The sequence below is a fragment of the Epinephelus lanceolatus genome, chromosome 20 (genome assembly GCF_041903045.1).
Source record: "Epinephelus lanceolatus isolate andai-2023 chromosome 20, ASM4190304v1, whole genome shotgun sequence".
Classification (NCBI taxonomy): domain Eukaryota; kingdom Metazoa; phylum Chordata; class Actinopteri; order Perciformes; family Serranidae; genus Epinephelus; species Epinephelus lanceolatus.
The window spans coordinates 35,062,561-35,080,000 of NC_135753.1; the positions used below are offsets into that span (position 1 = coordinate 35,062,561).

General features: G+C 41.0%; 1 protein-coding gene across 4 annotated transcripts in view; it reads right to left on the reverse strand.

Annotated features, from left to right (window-relative positions):
• Nucleotides 1-7,366: 7,366 nt before the first annotated feature.
• zcchc2 (zinc finger, CCHC domain containing 2) overlaps nt 7,367-17,440 on the reverse strand; it is a 38,737-nt gene continuing 28,663 nt past the window's right edge. For all 4 annotated transcript variants that reach the window (XM_033638681.2, XM_033638680.2, XM_078162808.1 and 1 more), the window contains exons 10-14: nt 15,250-15,317; nt 14,208-14,284; nt 12,281-12,397; nt 10,458-12,110; nt 7,367-7,959 (exon numbers count right to left, since the gene is read on the reverse strand). In XM_033638681.2, the coding sequence (XP_033494572.1) occupies nt 7,898-7,959; nt 10,458-12,110; nt 12,281-12,397; nt 14,208-14,284; nt 15,250-15,317 (1,977 nt within the window). In that variant the 3' untranslated portion in view covers nt 7,367-7,897. The remainder of the gene's footprint in view (nt 7,960-10,457; nt 12,111-12,280; nt 12,398-14,207; nt 14,285-15,249; nt 15,318-17,440) is intronic.

Consider the following 17,440-nt stretch of genomic DNA (forward strand, 5'->3'; position numbering starts at 1 on the left):
CTCACTTATTGCTTTTCATATTTTTATATATGACATATACTGTGACATTTTTATCATATTTTTAAAGACATACTATACTATGACATTTTTATCAGATTTTGAAAAACATGCTATACTTTGACTTTTTAATCATATTTTGAACGACATGCTACATGACTTTTTATCATATTTTGAACGACATGCTATACTATGACTTTTTTATCATATTTTGAATGACATGCTATACTATGACGTTTTTATCATATTTTGAACGACATGCTATGCTATGACATTTTTATCGTATTTTGAACGACATGCTATACTATGACTTTTTTTGTCATATTTTGAACGACATACTATACTATGATTTTTTTGTCATATTTTGAACGAAATGCTATACTATGACTTTTTATCATATTTTGAACGACATGCTATACTTTGACTTTTTAATCATATTTTGAACGACATGCTACATGACTTTTTATCATATTTTGAACGACATGCTATACTATGACTTTTTTATCATATTTTGAATGACATGCTATACTATGACGTTTTTATCATATTTTGAACGACATGCTATGCTATGACATTTTTATCGTATTTTGAACGACATGCTATACTATGACTTTTTTTGTCATATTTTGAACGACATACTATACTATGATTTTTTTGTCATATTTTGAACGAAATGCTATACTATGACTTTTTATCATATTTTGAACGACATACTATACTATGATTTTTTTATCATATTTTGAACGACATGCTGTACTGGTGTTTTTATCATATTTTGAACGACATGCTATACTATGACTTTTTTTCATGGTTTTTGAACGACATGCTATACTATGACATTTTCATCAAATTTTGAACGACATGCTATACTATGACTTTTTTTCATGGTTTTTGAACGACATGCTATACTATGACTTTTTTCATGGTTTTGGACGACATGCTATACTGTGAGATTTTTATCATATTTTGAACGACATGCTATACTAAGACTTTTTTTCATGGTTTTTGAACGACATACTATACCATGACTTTTTTCATGGTTTTTGAACGACATGCTATACTATGACTTTTTATCATATTTTGAACGATATACTATACTATGATTTTTTTGTCATATTTTGAACGAAATGCTATACTATGACGTTTTTATCATATTTTGAACGACATGCTATACTATGACTTTTAACATTTTTCGAACTACATGCTATACTATGACACTTTTATCATATTTTTAACGACATGCTATACTATGACTTTTTTTCATGCTGTTTGAACGACATGCTATACTATGACTTTTTTTCATGGTGTTTGAACGACATGCTATACTATGACTTTTTTCATGGTTTTGGACGACATGCTATACTGTGAGATTTTTATCATATTTTGAACGACATGCTATACTAAGACTTTTTTTCATGGTTTTTGAACGACATACTATACCATGACTTTTTTCATGGTTTTTGAACGACATGCTATACTATGACTTTTTATCATATTTTGAACGATATACTATACTATGATTTTTTTGTCATATTTTGAACGAAATGCTATACTATGACGTTTTTATCATATTTTGAACGACATGCTATACTATGACTTTTTAACATTTTTCGAACTACATGCTATACTATGACATTTTTATCATATTTTGAACGACATGCTATACTATGACTTTTTTTCATGGTGTTTGAACGACATGCTATACTATGACTTTCTTCATGGTTTTTGAACAACATACTATACAATGACTTTTTTCGTGGTTTTGGACGACATGCTATACTATGACTTTTTCCCATGGTTTTGAACGACATACTATACTATGACTTTTTTTCATGGTTTTGGACGACATACTATACTATGACTTTTTCCCATGGTTTTGAACGACATACTATACTATGACTTTTTCCCATGGTTTTGAACGACATACTATACTATGACTTTTTTTCATGGTTTTGGACGACATACTATACTATGACTTTTTTTCATGGTTTTGGACGACATACTATACTATGACTTTTTTTCATGGTTTGGGACGACATGCTATATACTGACTTTTTTTCGTGGTTTTGGACAACATGCTATAGTATGACTTTTTTTATTTCAAAATGACAGATCTTTGAATTAGTTTAGTCCTAGAGAGATAAACTTGTTTTTATCTTTTCACAAATGATCTTTCTCTTGAGATAAACATCATGTGTTGTGCTGTTAAATATTCAGTTCATGAAGTCTTTCAGTTTGTGATGGAAGTGGCAGTGTTGTGTCCAACTGACAAAAACTGTAACTGCTGACTGTCCTCAGATTCCCAAATGTCTACAGTCAACGTCTCTAAGTGTTGATCTACTATTTTCTGTATATAAATAACATTTGCCAGGCCAAATTTGCTTTCCATTTTTATATTTATTGCTTTTAATTACAGGAAAAACAACAGATCAACAAGTTGCATAAAATCCAAATTCCGCTCTAGAAATATATTTGACCTTTCCAATACATAGATATCAAAGAGTACAGTAAACATTACAACTGAGGGTGGCAGCAGAGTGACCACTTGCAAATGTACAGTACAGCATTTATCAAACCATCAAGGTCAACAAAACTACACTTGGGTTGTTTGGTGAATCTTCAGTTCTATACACTGGGCTTCCCTCCTGATCTGACTGGTCCACTTCTGCTCACTGCTTGTGATCACATGATCCAGAACTCTGAGATCCTCTGATCCACTTCAAGTGTCGAACAAAAGAAACATAAATAATGTTCAAAGTGAAACTGGAGACAGTCCGATCTAATAGCAGTGTGTTTGAGGGTGTGAATCCTTTTACAGGTTTACATGAAACATCTCATCGTCTCCACCGCCGGCTTCTCCTAAATGTCACTGTAAGAACTCCGGAAAACAAGTGCGTATGCATAGATATTAATCGAACTGATGCGCTGACAGGAGGCTGAGCTGACAAAAACAAGCAGAGCATCCACACAGCTCTGAAAACAACTGAGAAGCACAGTCACACACACACTCACACCTGATTACGAACACAGCTGGACACAACGCTGCTGAGCAAAGTGTGAAATAACCACATTAATTAGGAGAAACTAGAATAAATAAGTGAGAGCATCACTGAGAAGTATTGGCCTCTGGGCTGCCGGGAAATCTGAACATATTTCTGTCGTCTGAGAGAGACTTTACACACACACACACACACACACACACAACTACCACAAGGCCAGGAGATGTTCAATGTTATCTTGTTACCTCGTATTTATTTTGAAGTATGAGAACTGTAGCTCCGTATACACACTTTCTAATATGGAACCCTAAAGTGTTCAACAGCTAGAAAAAAAAAAAAATTATAATATATTATGAAGTAAACATGACAATAGTGTGTAAAATATATAAACCATCTCATTATTATGAAATTTTGTTTCAGTATGGACATTTCTATCATTTAATGGCATGTTTCCCAGTGACACTTTTATCACTTTTCATGACCGTGGTGTTGTAACCAACCTCTCACCCTCTCAGCGCATCACGTCCTAAGAATACTCCACCCCCAAAAAGACCATTTGTACATCAATTACTCACTCCGTTACCTTTCATTCCTGAGGAGAACTTCGTTTTTCTCGGCTGCCTCCACAATGGACAAAGAATCCAAAAAAGACAAAGTTCCCCTCAAGAATTCAAGGTAACATGGGTGAGTAGTTTTTTTTATTGTTGTGAAACGTGACACCCCATGACTTGAAATCATGAAGAATGTTTGTCCTTTTTGGATTCTTCGTTCACCGTGAAGGCAACCTAGAAAAACATACATTCTTCAAGAATTCAAGTCATGGGGCGTCACGTTTCACAAAAATAAAAAAACCTACCCTTCCTGTTACCTTGAATTCTTAGGGAGAAGTTTGTTTTTCTCGCTTGCCTCCATGGTGACCGAAAAATCCAAGAAAGACAAACATTCTTCATAAATTCAGGTCATGGGGCGTCACGTTTCACGACACTAAAAATACTCACCCACCGTTACCTTGAAGTTTTGAGAACTTTGTTTTTCTCACTTGCCTCCACAATGGACGAAGAAAAAGACAAAGACAAAGTTCTCAAGAATTCAAGGCAACGGCGTGAGTAGTTTTTTTTTTAATGTTGTGAAGCGTGACGCCCCATGACTTGAATTTATGAAGAATGTTTGTCTTTTTTGGATTCTTCATTCACCAGGAGGCAAGCAAGAAAAGCAATCATTCTTCATGAATTCAAGTCATGGGGCGTCACGCTTCACAACATAAAAAAAATAAATAAAAATACTCACGCCGTTGCCTTGAATTCTTGAGGAGAACTTTGTTTTTCTCCTCAAGAATTCAAGGCAACTGCGTGAGTAGTTTTTTTTTTTTTTTAATGTCATGAAGCGTGACGCCCCATGACTTGAATTTATGAAGAATGTTTGTCTTTTTTGGATTCTTCATTCACCAGGAGGCAAGCGAGAAAAGCAAACATTCTTTATGAATTCAAGTCACGGGGCATCACGTTTCACGACAGTAAAAAAACTACTCTTCCCGTTACCTTCAATTCTTGAGGAGAACTTTGTTTTTCTCGCTTGCCTCCACAATGGACAAAGAATCCAAAAAAAGACAAAGTTCTTCTCAAGAATTCGAGGTAACAGCGTAAGTAGTTTTTTTTTTTAATGTCGTGAAGCGCGACACCCCATGACTTGAATTCATGATTAATGTTTGTCTTTTTTGGATTCTTCGTTCACCGTGGAGGCAAACGAGAAAGGCAAACATTCTTCATGAATTCAAGTCACGGGGCGTCACATTTCGTGACAGTAAAAAAACTACTCTTCCCGTTACCTTGAATTCTTAGGGAGAAGTTTGTTTTGCTCGCTTGCCTCTATGGTGACTGAAGAATCCAAAAAGACAAACATTCTTCATGAATTCAAGTCATGGGGTGTCACGTTTCACAACAGTAAAAAAACTACTCACCCACCGTTACCTTGAATTCTTGAGAACTTTGAAGGTGGTTTACCTTATTTGGTTGACCGTGGAGGTATGTGAGGGAAAATTGTTTTCTTCACAAATTTCACGCATCATTTTGCAGGTGAAGTATTCTTTAAGACTGCCAGCTCATCAACTCCTCCCAGATTTAGCCAGTTAGCACGTGTTAGCTAGAGCAACAACATCAAATCAATGTTGACATATTATGAAACAAAACTGAACTTTAAAACAGACAATAATAAAATAACATTTCATAATAATGAGCTGAGCTTCGATTGTTTCAAATTATTTTACCAACAGTTTCATTTATTCCTTAACACTGTACACATCGGGACTCCACATTCTCAAACACCGCCTCCTTCCATCATTTCAAATGTTTCCCAAAATACCTTTTAAAACCTCTATAAAGCACTGATGAGCTCAAAGCTTCAAATCATATGTAGGCATTACAGTATAGATGGTTCTGTCAATTGCTGTTTTGTAAGTGTTCAAGTGTTTTTATCCACATAGAGGGATCTCAGTTCAGAAGACGTAGTCACATGACATCAGGTTTGTCAGACATCTAAGGTCAGTTATCAACAGTCTGGTGACAAAACAAAACTAAAGAAAATCCATACTAGATTTATTCATTAAATTAACAAGTACAGAAACAGTCAGTTACTGCCCACGGCTGTCTTTTAGCGTGGGCTCTTACACAGGCTCTTAAAGATGTGATCAAACATACAAATATAAAACACACTTTACTTTGTAGTTAAAGAATACTTGAACCATAAAATGACCATCTGTATATTCATTACAAACTTTGTTTCACGTTGAATATCATGAAGAAAACGTTTTTCTCTCAGGCTTCCGTGGTGAACGGAGAATCCAAAAAGGCTAACATTCTTCTTGAACTGATGCAAATGGGGACGACGTTCTATGGAAACATCAGTTTACATAACTTGTGTAGTAGAATCCAAATCTCATTTATCCTGTCGTGTGCTCGGTACTTCCTAAACACATACATTTTGGCTAAAACGTTCCAATATAAAACACTTCCCCCTACAAGTAGCGCACGCTGAGCATTAACGAGCTTAAAGCAGGTAACGTTTTAGCTAAAATACCTGTGTCTGGGAAGTACTGAGCATACAAGAATCCCAAAAAAAAAATCAAAAAAAAAAAAAAAATCAAACAAACAAACAAAAAAAAAAAAAAAAGGTGGCTAACATCCTTTGTGGACGACGTTCAACAATAGCTAACCTATCTCAAATAGTAGTTTACACTTACACAACTCGTGAAGTATAATCCAAATCTCATTTATCCTGTTGTATGCTCAGTACTTCCTAAACGTTAAAACATTCCAATATAAAACACTTGAGTGGCTAACGTTTTAGTTAAAATACATGTGTTTGGGAAGCACTGAGCACACGACAGGATAAACAAGACTTAAGATTATACTGCACAAGTCGTGTGAGAGTTTGTGAACAATGTTTAAAATAGTTTTGCTGTTGATAAACATGGACCCCATTGACTTCAGTTCATAAAGAATGTTCTCATTTTTTTGGATTCTCCGTTCACAGTGGAGGCATGTGAAAAAAACAATCTTTTCTTCATGAATTCAACATAAAACGCAGTAAGTTATGAATGTACAGATTTTAATTTTGCGGCTGAAGCGTTCCTTTAATATACCAACAGGGTAGGAGAGTAGTGTTTCTCTATGGAAATGTCTTGATGACTCAGTTGGTATAGCTCGAGGTGTGCTGTCTGCTTCTGTTTGTCTATCCTTCATAAATGAATCCACACTAGTTTGACGCTTGCTCCACGCTCTGCAGAGTTGTGCGCTAAACACTGACGAAAGCAACAGCTGACATTCTGGTACTAAACTGTCTAAATCCTCTCTAGAGGCTCCTGGAGACAGCACCCAGCGACACCAAACTGTACAGGTAGTGGATGTCTCACTGACTGAGATGAGACAAGAATGAGTTTCTCTTCTGCTGTATTTCTATCTGTAGTTTTAAAACACAGAGATCTCTCCCTCTCTGTGGTGTTAACAGAAAAAGCTGCTTCACACCTGAAATACTAAAGCACACTACAACAGTGAACGCTGTATCAGCCAATTAGTTTTGCTGTCTTAATTTGTAGAGTACAAAATGAATAAATTCTCACACCTGCTCGGCTGTGGTGCAAACTGTTTTAGTGCACTTGTGTTCCTGCGTCGCTTTAGTGCATTTCACCAAGTAAAACTATCTTAAAAATGAAAATAATAACATTACAAAGCAGCAATTACCTTCCAACCACAACATATATCAAGTGGTAAAAATGCATGAGATCCATACACTTTGATACAGTCACATTCCTTAAATGAGAAGGTGTACATTCAAAAACCTTACAGCAAAACTGAAAATGAAAAACATAAAACTCATTTTGCTAACATTACTTTTTTGATTTCTGATTTAAACGTTGAAAACTGCTGTACAACTCTGTCCGACAGTAAAATCCTAGGTGAACAGTAATAATGAGGAAAAAAGCATAAATACGCTGTTTTAGAAAGAAGTGTATAAGAACTTTTTTTTTTTTTCAGCTGAGACAAGTCTCCACCGTCATGTAAAAACAAAATCCTCAAAATCTCTTTCTAATAATTAAGTAATAAGTTAATCGTTTCCAACCCCTCAGTGCAAAAATATCAAAGACAAACTAAAAGGGAAGGGAGCGGGAGTCACGTGGACCGTCGGTGTGCACGAGACAGTGAATCATCTCCATGGGAACAAGATTTTCTCAGGCACAAGTACTTAGGCTTTGTCCACTGAGCCCTTGGCAGGTCACTTTCTTTTTGAGATTTTTTTTTTTTTCTTTTTTCCTGAAGTGCACTGCTCGCACACAGCGCCTGGAAGAACAGATGACCGTCGCTGTGGAAACAAGACCGGAGGAACTCCTCTTCATCCTCTCTTCTTCTTCAGTCGGCATTGTCAAGTGCTTCTGAAATGTGGGAGGCTGCATACTTTAACCGGAAGCCACCTGCAATGTGGACACCAACACACACATGCACACATACGGAGATGCATCCAAACACACAGAGGATATACAATCAGTCACAGTTGAACAAAAGAACAGTCTGAACATTACTAAAGGTCGGCGAGGGCCTTGTTCATGAACACTTTACATTTTTACGGTCGTAATTCAGCTCATTTGAACCACCTTAAACTGTGTGCCGAGTGTTTCGTACCGTCCTGGCTTCCAGTGGTTTGCCTTTACTTCATTTCAGCGACAGTTTCGACCTGCATGTGCAAAGTTAAGTAGTAACACTGGGACTGTGTCAGCCACCATGTGGGACACGTGCTTCCCATAGAGAAGCTTAGAGAAGCAGCTGTGCAGGTGGTCCGTCTTGGTGTCACTAGTCCAGGCACTGCCGCCACTTATCAGCCCCTCCAGGATGTTGTGATGTCACAGTCGCAATGATTAACACAAATTCAACCAATCCCTGTGAATGCTGTGCAACTTGAGTTTCACCAATCCTAGCCGTTCCCCGAATAACGTCACCAAACTCACTTCCTCGTTATGTGGTTGTGAAGATGACTCCTGCCACATGAACGTTACACATTTGCCAACAAAGATTACTGCTGAGGACCATACAAGGCAATTCCTTAAAGTTCTGCACAAGAGCAGAGGTAAACAGATTTACACCGGGTGCTTTGTGGTGAAACACAAACGACATCAATTGACAAACACTTAACTGCTGCAAAACACACTCGACAGATGAGAGAAATCAGCATGATTGAGGCTGTTGTATCCAGATCTATTGCACGTGCTGAAAGAATCAAGGTGAGTTTCAAAATATATAAATATGTGAAGGGTTAGTGGCGAAAACACCCCAACTATTTGTGTAATTTCCACATGCTTCTGCTATTTCATTGCAAAAATAATAAAAATAATAAATAGACTAAAAACATTGCAATTAAAAAAAAAAAAGCCAAAATGAAATTTGGCATTTTAGGCCACGAAAAAAAAAAAAAGAAAAGTGGAATCCTGGAGGGACTGACTTGTGGCGGAGGCAGAAAAAAATGTCCCAAAAAACATTTGCAGTGGGTGTCTTACAGCCGTCAGCCACAGGGGGCAGTAACACACACATTACAGCTTGGCACACCAAAATAAGGCAAAGGAGACACTGCACTCAGAACACTAAGTGAGATTTATCATAAGTGTTTTCATATGTGTGTGTTTTAAAAAAACAGATTTAAAGGAGGAAGATCCCCTAAGTGCCGCACACAGCTGCTTCCCTAAACTTTTCTGAGGGAATCATCCGACACCGCCCCACACAGAGTGGACGAGACTGTCCCAAAGGGTGCGAAATGATAAACAGTGATTTCTCATTTCCACTGCACGGCTCGACTTGACCTGACTCACTTTTGGTACCAGCTCCTTTTCTCTATTTTGTTTTCCAGAGAGTAACCCCTGAGTGTAGGCGGGATTCTCAGCTGATCGCCACGGTGACACAGCGTCAAACTGCTACGACATCCTTAACGTGACACTGGATTCTTTCATCAGCAACCAAACAGAACGTCTGCTCTTATTTGATTGTACTGTGTATTTAGTGTATAGTGAAGTTTTGCAGGCTGCCATTTGTTAAAATCTTGGTCAAGAGAATTTAAACATCGCAGACGGTAGCTTGGCTTTTTTTAAAATGGAAGGACGCAGGAAGTCCTGCGCTGAGCTTTTGACGGTTCTCGCTGACCAATCAGTGGTCTGCAGTGTTTAAACTCCACCTTCTAGTATCGCCTCAGCTCACTTAGAACCTGGACTGAGGTGACCCACCAGAGCTGAAACTATAAAATGTAATTTCCAATGTAAAGTTCAGCTCAACCCACTTTTGGTACCAGACCGTACCCCCTCAGTGTGGGAGGGGTTCTGAGCTGATTGTGACAGTGCTGCCGTGTGAAACTGCCATGACATCGTCCTCAAAGAGACACTTAGTGAATCCTTTTACTTCAATTCAACTTCAATTGTTCAGCGTGTTGTTTTGCATGGCTGTACAGGAAGTCCCATGTCGCACTAGTGATCAGTAGTGATGGCCAAATGAAGCCTCATGAAGCATTTTCTTTATTTTCTGAGCCCACTAGATGGCGCTCATGGTTTAAAGAGAGAGGCTCAAAGAATGGCAATTCAGTGTGCTTTCAACCTTTTGTTGAACAAAAAGCGGCATCTAGTGGGCTCAGGAAATAAAGAAAATGCTTCATGAGGCTTCATTTGGCCATCACTAGAGATCAGTGGTGTACAGTGTTTTAACTCCTCCTTCTAGTATCAGCTCAGCTCTCTTGTAATCTAAACCGAGGTGGTACCAAAAAGAAAGTACCAGGTACTATCCATAACTTTTGCCAATGTAAAACCAAACACAGCGAGCACAGAGGAACGTGCCGTGCAGTGGAAAGTGGCATCTGATGCCAAAGACTGTTTGGGGGTTCTGGGGGAGGAAAACTAAGGGGTCCTCTGTTTGTCCCTGTTCCGTGTAGCTGCACTACCTTGCTGTGTGGAGTCTATGGTGGGTTGGTTGCAGTCCTGAGCGTAGTGGCCACTCACACCACAGTTATAACAGGACACATTGCCACTCTTCTTATTGACTCCACCTCCCCCCAGTGCAGCAGCAGGCAGCATCCCCAGGTGATTTGGGTACACATGCTGGTAGACACGGTGGCAGAACGATGCCGCCGGCGCCATCTGCTGCTGGAGGTTGTAGTTTGCAGCTGCGGCGGCCGCCACCGCTGCCGCCTGGGTGCCCAGCATATGTGATGGCACGTCTGCGTGACTGTGAGAGTGAGTGTGGAGGGGGCCGTAGGGGGACGGGTGCGCGGGAGGTGGAGCGCTGGGGAAGAAGGGGGGCAGGGTGGCAGCGCCGTTGGCCTGGTGAGGAGGCTGAGCCTGGGTGAGGTAACTGTTACTGCACAGGCTTGTGAGCTGGAAGAGAGGCGGTTGGACGCTGAACACCTGTCGCGCTGCTGCTGCTGCCATCTGGTGGGAGAAGAATAAAGGTGCCTGGCAGCCGGGGACACTGACGCTGTTGTTGTTACTGACGCTGCCTCGGCCACCGCAGTTGTTGTGACAGCCACAGGTCCCACAGCCCATCTGCTGCTGCTGCGGTGGCGGCGGCGGTGGTGGCTGTTGTGGTGGTGTTGGCTGCTGGGGGGGCAACTGTTGCGGCTGGGTTTGCTGAGGATTAACAAGGTTGCCCGGGGCAACAGGAGCACTTCCACAGGAAGCGCTGCTGTTGCTGTAGGATGTACAGTCGCTGTGTGCGGTGCTGTGAGTAAGTGCTGGGCTGGGGCTGGGAGCGGGTCCAGGGGTGTGGGTGGGCACAGCTGGAGGAACAGCTGCTTGTACATGTCCAGGAGATGGAGCTATTCCACTGGCTGCAGGTGCTCCTACAGTAGGCATGACAGAGGTGGGGACCGGGGGCAGGGTGTAGGGAGAAGGCAGGCCAGATGGTAAGGTTAAGCCGGGGTGCTTGGCGTGTGAAGTCTCCACATGTGGCAGAGAGGAGGCCAGGCCCGAGGTGACGCTGGCCGGATCTTGGCAGGGCAGAGACTGCTGAAGAGGAGAGGAGTAGGATGTGGGGCCAGGAGACATGATACTGATGGCTCTCACAGCTTGGTGTGAAGCCTGCGGGGCAGCAGGAGCAGAACCACTCCCTGAAGCTCCGTCAGTGCCACCTTGGCTGTGAGACATTGGTGTTTTGAACCTCTGAACCAGAGGCTGCACAGCAGGACTTCCTGAAGGGTGGAGGCCAATAGGTGCTATCCCAAAGGTTGGAAGTATGTCCCTCTTCTCCGGGTCTCCCACAATTCCAGGTCCTGGAGGCACTAGGGGCATCTGCATCATCAGGGTCCCAGGCGAGGGCTTCCCATCGGGGACGATGCTTTGGCCGGGATGAGGGACCAGTGGAAGTGGAGAGTCAGCAGTCCCGTTCGGGAGCACATAGGGCAGAGAGCGCATGAAGGAGAGAGGGGGGAAATCTGTGCTGGTCTCTGGGCAGAGCGGCTCCATTTGGGCCTGGTGGTTGCTGGAAGACAGGGGGTGAACAGAGGGAATGGCTCCTGCTGCAGTTGGATCAGTCTGATGGGCAAAGAACATGCCAGGGCCCAGACCTTTGCTCGAGTCATCAGAGTGGCTGTCGGTATCTAACAGAGAAACAAGAGCAGGTAAGTGGATGTTACACAAACATCCTTTTAACTGAAGACAATAATAGAAGTAGGGCTGCCCCACCAGGAGTCATCATTTAGGGCCATTAGTCTACTAGTCGCCCGCATGTTTATGACATTAATGTTTAAATTATATATTTTGCCTTTACCTTTGTTGTTGTCGTCCTCACTGTCCAGGCTCTCTGGTCCTCGGTGCTGAGGGCTGGATGGAGAGCTGTAGCTTTCTGATGATGTTTCACCAAACGTATCTGGACCAGAACCTCCATCTGCAACAACATCTGTGTGTTAAACCGCAGACAAGCGACCAACCAAACACCAGGTGACAGAGCATTCATCTGAAAGTATGAGCCTATTATATGATTATTTATATTGACTTATGGTGTAAAGCAGTGCGGAGCTATCTGGAACAGGGTCTGACATCACTTCAAGCAGTAACAGCCTGAACAGCAGTGCTTTGTTTAATGATCAATATATAAAGCCACTTATGTCCCTTTTTGACAGACGTGGGTTGACCTGGCTTGGTTTGGCTTGATTTGGGCTGTCAGCCTAGCACAGCAGGGATTTGTATTTCCATTACAGCCGGGCTACCTTCTTGACGGTGTTACTTTAACTGACTGCATGTGTTTTTCCACAGCAGGGCAGGTGAAAGAAGTTTACCTGTTGGAGGTGAGCTGTTTGCAGAGGTGCAGTAAGAGCCTGTTGTCTGCAGCTCTTCATGAACAACTCACTCTGCTTTTCCTTTCCTCCCTGCCGTATTATTAGACTTGCCTTTATTGAAGAGACGCTGCTAACAAAGTTCCACTAATACAGTAGTAACACATTTGATTTCCTGTAGATTCTTCACAATAAAAGTCCCCCTTATTTGTTACGTAAAAACTTTTACTGTGAAGCAGCAAGACAAGGAAATGTTGAGTTTTTGAGCAGCAACTTCACACAACATCTAATGTGGCTGATAGTGAACATGGGGTTTTGGTGTGGTCAGCAAGACGTCACCACTACCCGCTTGAAGATGGGTAGCCTGGCTTTTGGACCTACTCTGGAGAATGTCCATGTCCGGTGTAGCTTAGCACGTCTAAACTGACAATGGAAGCACAAACTGGCGTGGCATGGCTTAACTCAGCGCGATCGAGAGGATATTATTTGATATATCCAACCAAAAAAATCTCTAACAGCCTGTGGCTTTGTGATAGTACTGTTTCATACTTGGTCTATGAGTGTGTCTGTGTACGAGCTGCTTGGTTAGATAAGTAAAACCACTTCTGCAGATAAGGAACTTCATTTCAAAAGCCTTCTGTACAGAGTTCCCACATTTTCATAAACAAAATTTAAAAAAATCACACAACTTTTTGAGGACCCATAATCAAATATCCCCCTGCCAGACGAAATTTGGATAATGCCAATCAATCTATTAATATTATTATTCTTTGTCTTACTTTTATTTGGTAGATAATCATCTCTACCATAACCACGTTTTGGAACTACACTTCCCATAATGCTTTGGGGGACATAAACAGGAGCATTCCTGCACATTTTCCGTACTTTTCCAGACTCAAATTTCCAGACATCTCTGTAGATTTTTAGACCATTTTGTACAAATACCTAGAATGAGTTTAAAAATGTAGATACTTTAATTTTCACAGCATCTGTGCAGCCTGGCTTGTTCACTGTATCCATGGAAACGACAATCACCACAGCCGTTAAGGTATGGTTTCCTTACGCTGTCACAGCCTCTGCTGCAGCACCTACTCTCCGTACTGATATGCGAGCCAAACGAGCAGCGTACAGGAACACTTTCCACACGAGCCATCAGCTTGGCATTGTGTGCAAATAATAGCACAGGGTGAACTTCACATTAAAGGTTATTCTGAGAGGAGGATGAAACCAATCTGAAGGCTCAGTCTTCAGGGTTGTAATGTTTAATGCAGGGCTTTCAGACGCAGAATCACCTGAATATTTTTTTAAACATTATGCAGATGAGTCGTTTGGACAGACACTAGAGACTACACCAGGAGGATTGACACTTAATGACATGTTAACTTACATTACAAGAATTACAACAGCCATCCAGACACTCACCTTTCCTCTGAGGTGACAGAGCTGGTACCAACCTGCCGTTGGCTACAAAGGCGGCACCCTTCACCTTGCCCTTATCCCTGAAAGGAGATGGAGATGAGACAGTAAGGGGACACGGTGAAGTCAAAAGAGAAACAACAGTAAGTACATTTACACGCACAAGATTTTCCGTTTTTTTTTTTTTTAATTTTTTTTTTTTTTTTAATTTCATTTATATTCCTGTTTACATGCAGTCGTGCATACACCGATTAACGCGCCCAAACATGTGGAACAGTTTCCTCCCTCTTTTATCCCTCCAGCCACTTTTCTGAAAACGTTGGTGTTTCGATATTTGTGAGAGTCCAAAAACCTGCTGATGTCCAAGTCTTTCGTAATGTTTAAAAGTAGGTGTGTTTCTCCGTCAGACTAGAAATGTGGGCTTTTCTTTTGGGCATGCATTTCTACTCCAGCCTTGCAAACTGTTGGCGATATGGCCTGTGCACAACGTATCCACGGCATCGCACAGAGCCGACAGTTAACAGTCAAGAGGCCGTGAAACTGCGGTAAAAACACAGTTGAGACACATATTCCGAAAGCATTGTATACATGTCCAAAGAGTGCTCCTAAAACCCGACTAATACGGGCATACTCCACGTCTTAATCGGAATCGCAAACATGTTTAAAATAATACAAATATGATATGTGATGAGCAGAGTCAGACTGACAGGCCTTTGACAGAGCCCTGCAGCACAGCCTCGATCCTCTGTCCTTTGGACCCTCACAGTGGATAAGGAAAATCTCCCCAATAAACCCTTTGACAGGGAAAAAAAATGATAGAAACTTCAGGAGGAGCAACTGAGGAGGGATCTCTCTTCCAGGACGGACAGACGTGCAATAGTAATTTTAACATCAGTGACAGGACACCCTTTCCCATGTCTGTACAGATCACAGACTTGATCAAATCATTCTCATCTTTCAAAGCAATGAAACATTTTCTTTTAGCATTGATAGCTGCTAAGTCACCATAACACCGTCATAAACTTGTGATTATCTATGCATGACCTACCTGTCTGCTGGCAGGCCTCTGCTCTTCGTCTTAGCGACTGTGTGGCTTCTCTTCTCAGCGGCCTGATGCTGTGAAGAAGACAGTGGGTCAGAACAGCTTCACAGACTTCAGTCAAACACAGCATTACATTTTCAGTTCAGTTCATTTGCTCTAGGACAGAGGTTCCCAACTGGTGGGTAGCGGTCCAAAAGTGGGTCGCGAGTCCATTTTGACTGCAAGTGACTCATCAAAAACACACTTGTTTGGTGAATTTCTGGCACAGAGCTTTAACTTTAAAATGCTGTTTCCTCCTGATTAGACCGAATCAAATCTTAACTAAATATAAATAAAAATAAAAATACACCACTCATTGGTATCATATTTCACACTCACAACACACACTAGGGACAAATTTGAACAGACAGTATCCTGTGGCAGACTGCCAAACCACAGTAACCGATAAGAACCTGACAAAAACGTTGACACTGATGTACGGACTGAGTGACCACAGAGAGAGGCAGACCTGACTGCACAGAGAGGTCAGGCTGTGCTGTCACTGTGACGAAGGAGCTGCAGAAACAGAACGACACTTTATAATAAAGTGTCAAAACTACGGAAATATTCAGGAGGAATTTTACCAAAATTATTTATCTCTGCCACCACAAGAGATAGATAATTTTTGCACCACTACTACCTTGATTCCTTATATTCCTTGTATGTATGTATTAGGTGTGTAACGATCCATCGATCTGAATCGATATATCAATTCAATAATCAATGATCTAATATCATTGATGCAAAGTGAAAACATTGATCCATATTGTCCTCTTAAAGGTCATATATATATATATATATATATATATATATATATATATATATATATATATATATATATAGCTTTTTCATCAAAACGAATATTTAAAAAACAAACAAAAAAAAAACATCCATAGAACGTCTACAAAAGGTGTCGAATTAAAGTCTATATTTTCCTGAAAAAAATAATTACAGTAGAGAAATAACTGTTTTAGAAATTCTGACGGGTCCAAAATATGTCAATATTTTGATTTGGTTACGTTGGTTACGGGGGGGAGCTCAGGGTTGCCAGATTGTGATAGCTGCAGAGGTATGGCGTCGTCCCAGCGCTATCCGCCGCAAATTCTAGCCAACCAACGGAAAAGCAAAAAGCAGAATCAACATCGGTTCAGCTTTTGATCGTTTGTTTTGGGACTGTGATTGTTCCTGTTTTAGAGTTGTCAAATAGTGACGTAAAAAAGTAAATCTACTGAATATATCAAATATCTAGTAAAGCCAAACTAGTTAATACACTGCATCTAGATGATATATGTTAAGAAAAAGTTAAAATGTCGGCTAATTTCAGACATTTTACCTAATACTCTAGAAACTGCATTTTTGGGATGGTAACGTTAGTTTTTTGCGGCTTGTTGTAAAATCGAGTCGTAAAAAGATAGATCTACTGAATATATCAAATATCTAGTAAAGCCAAACTGCACCTAGATGAAATATGTTAAAGTTACAATGTGTAATTTACGTGGTTGTTTATTAGCAAATATGAACTAGCTTTCTCATAGGCTTAGAATGATTTCTCTATATATACACAGGCAGGGTGCGGTCTGCTGGAGGCTGCCCTCTTGGGGCGCCATATTTGAATACAGTGTCCGAAAGGGATATACGCGCTTCGCCTTTCGCGTTTACCTAGAACTTGCCGTCACTGGAGACGGTTAAGGTGAAGATCAATCTGGGGCGCTTCTGCGTGAACCTGCTTTGTACTTTTATGATTCTTTCGCGCTTTAAATGGAGGACCACACATGTGTTTTGCCCTGTAAGAGGGAAACCACGCCACCAAATAAAAGAAAAAGATCAGATAAGCGAGGACGGGGCAAAACGTGAGTGAATATCGGCGTTGCTTATTCCAGGTGGAAAGAACGCCTGAAGGAGAAGGATTTCACAAGGGATGCGGAGGTTGCCTGCTTTCTGCCAGACAGGTAATTTTTTGGCTTCATTTTGCAACTAATTTTCCCTCTCGTCTAAGTTCAAGTGACGGCTACATTTACTTGCTAATGTCATCCTAGCCTTGGCTAACGTTATCCCAGAGCTACAGCTAAATGGTTAGCCTAGCCTACAGCCTAATCTGTTGAGTCCTCTCGCGCTGCTCGCTCTGTTGCTGCCTCTCCCTCTCCCTCTTCCTCACCCC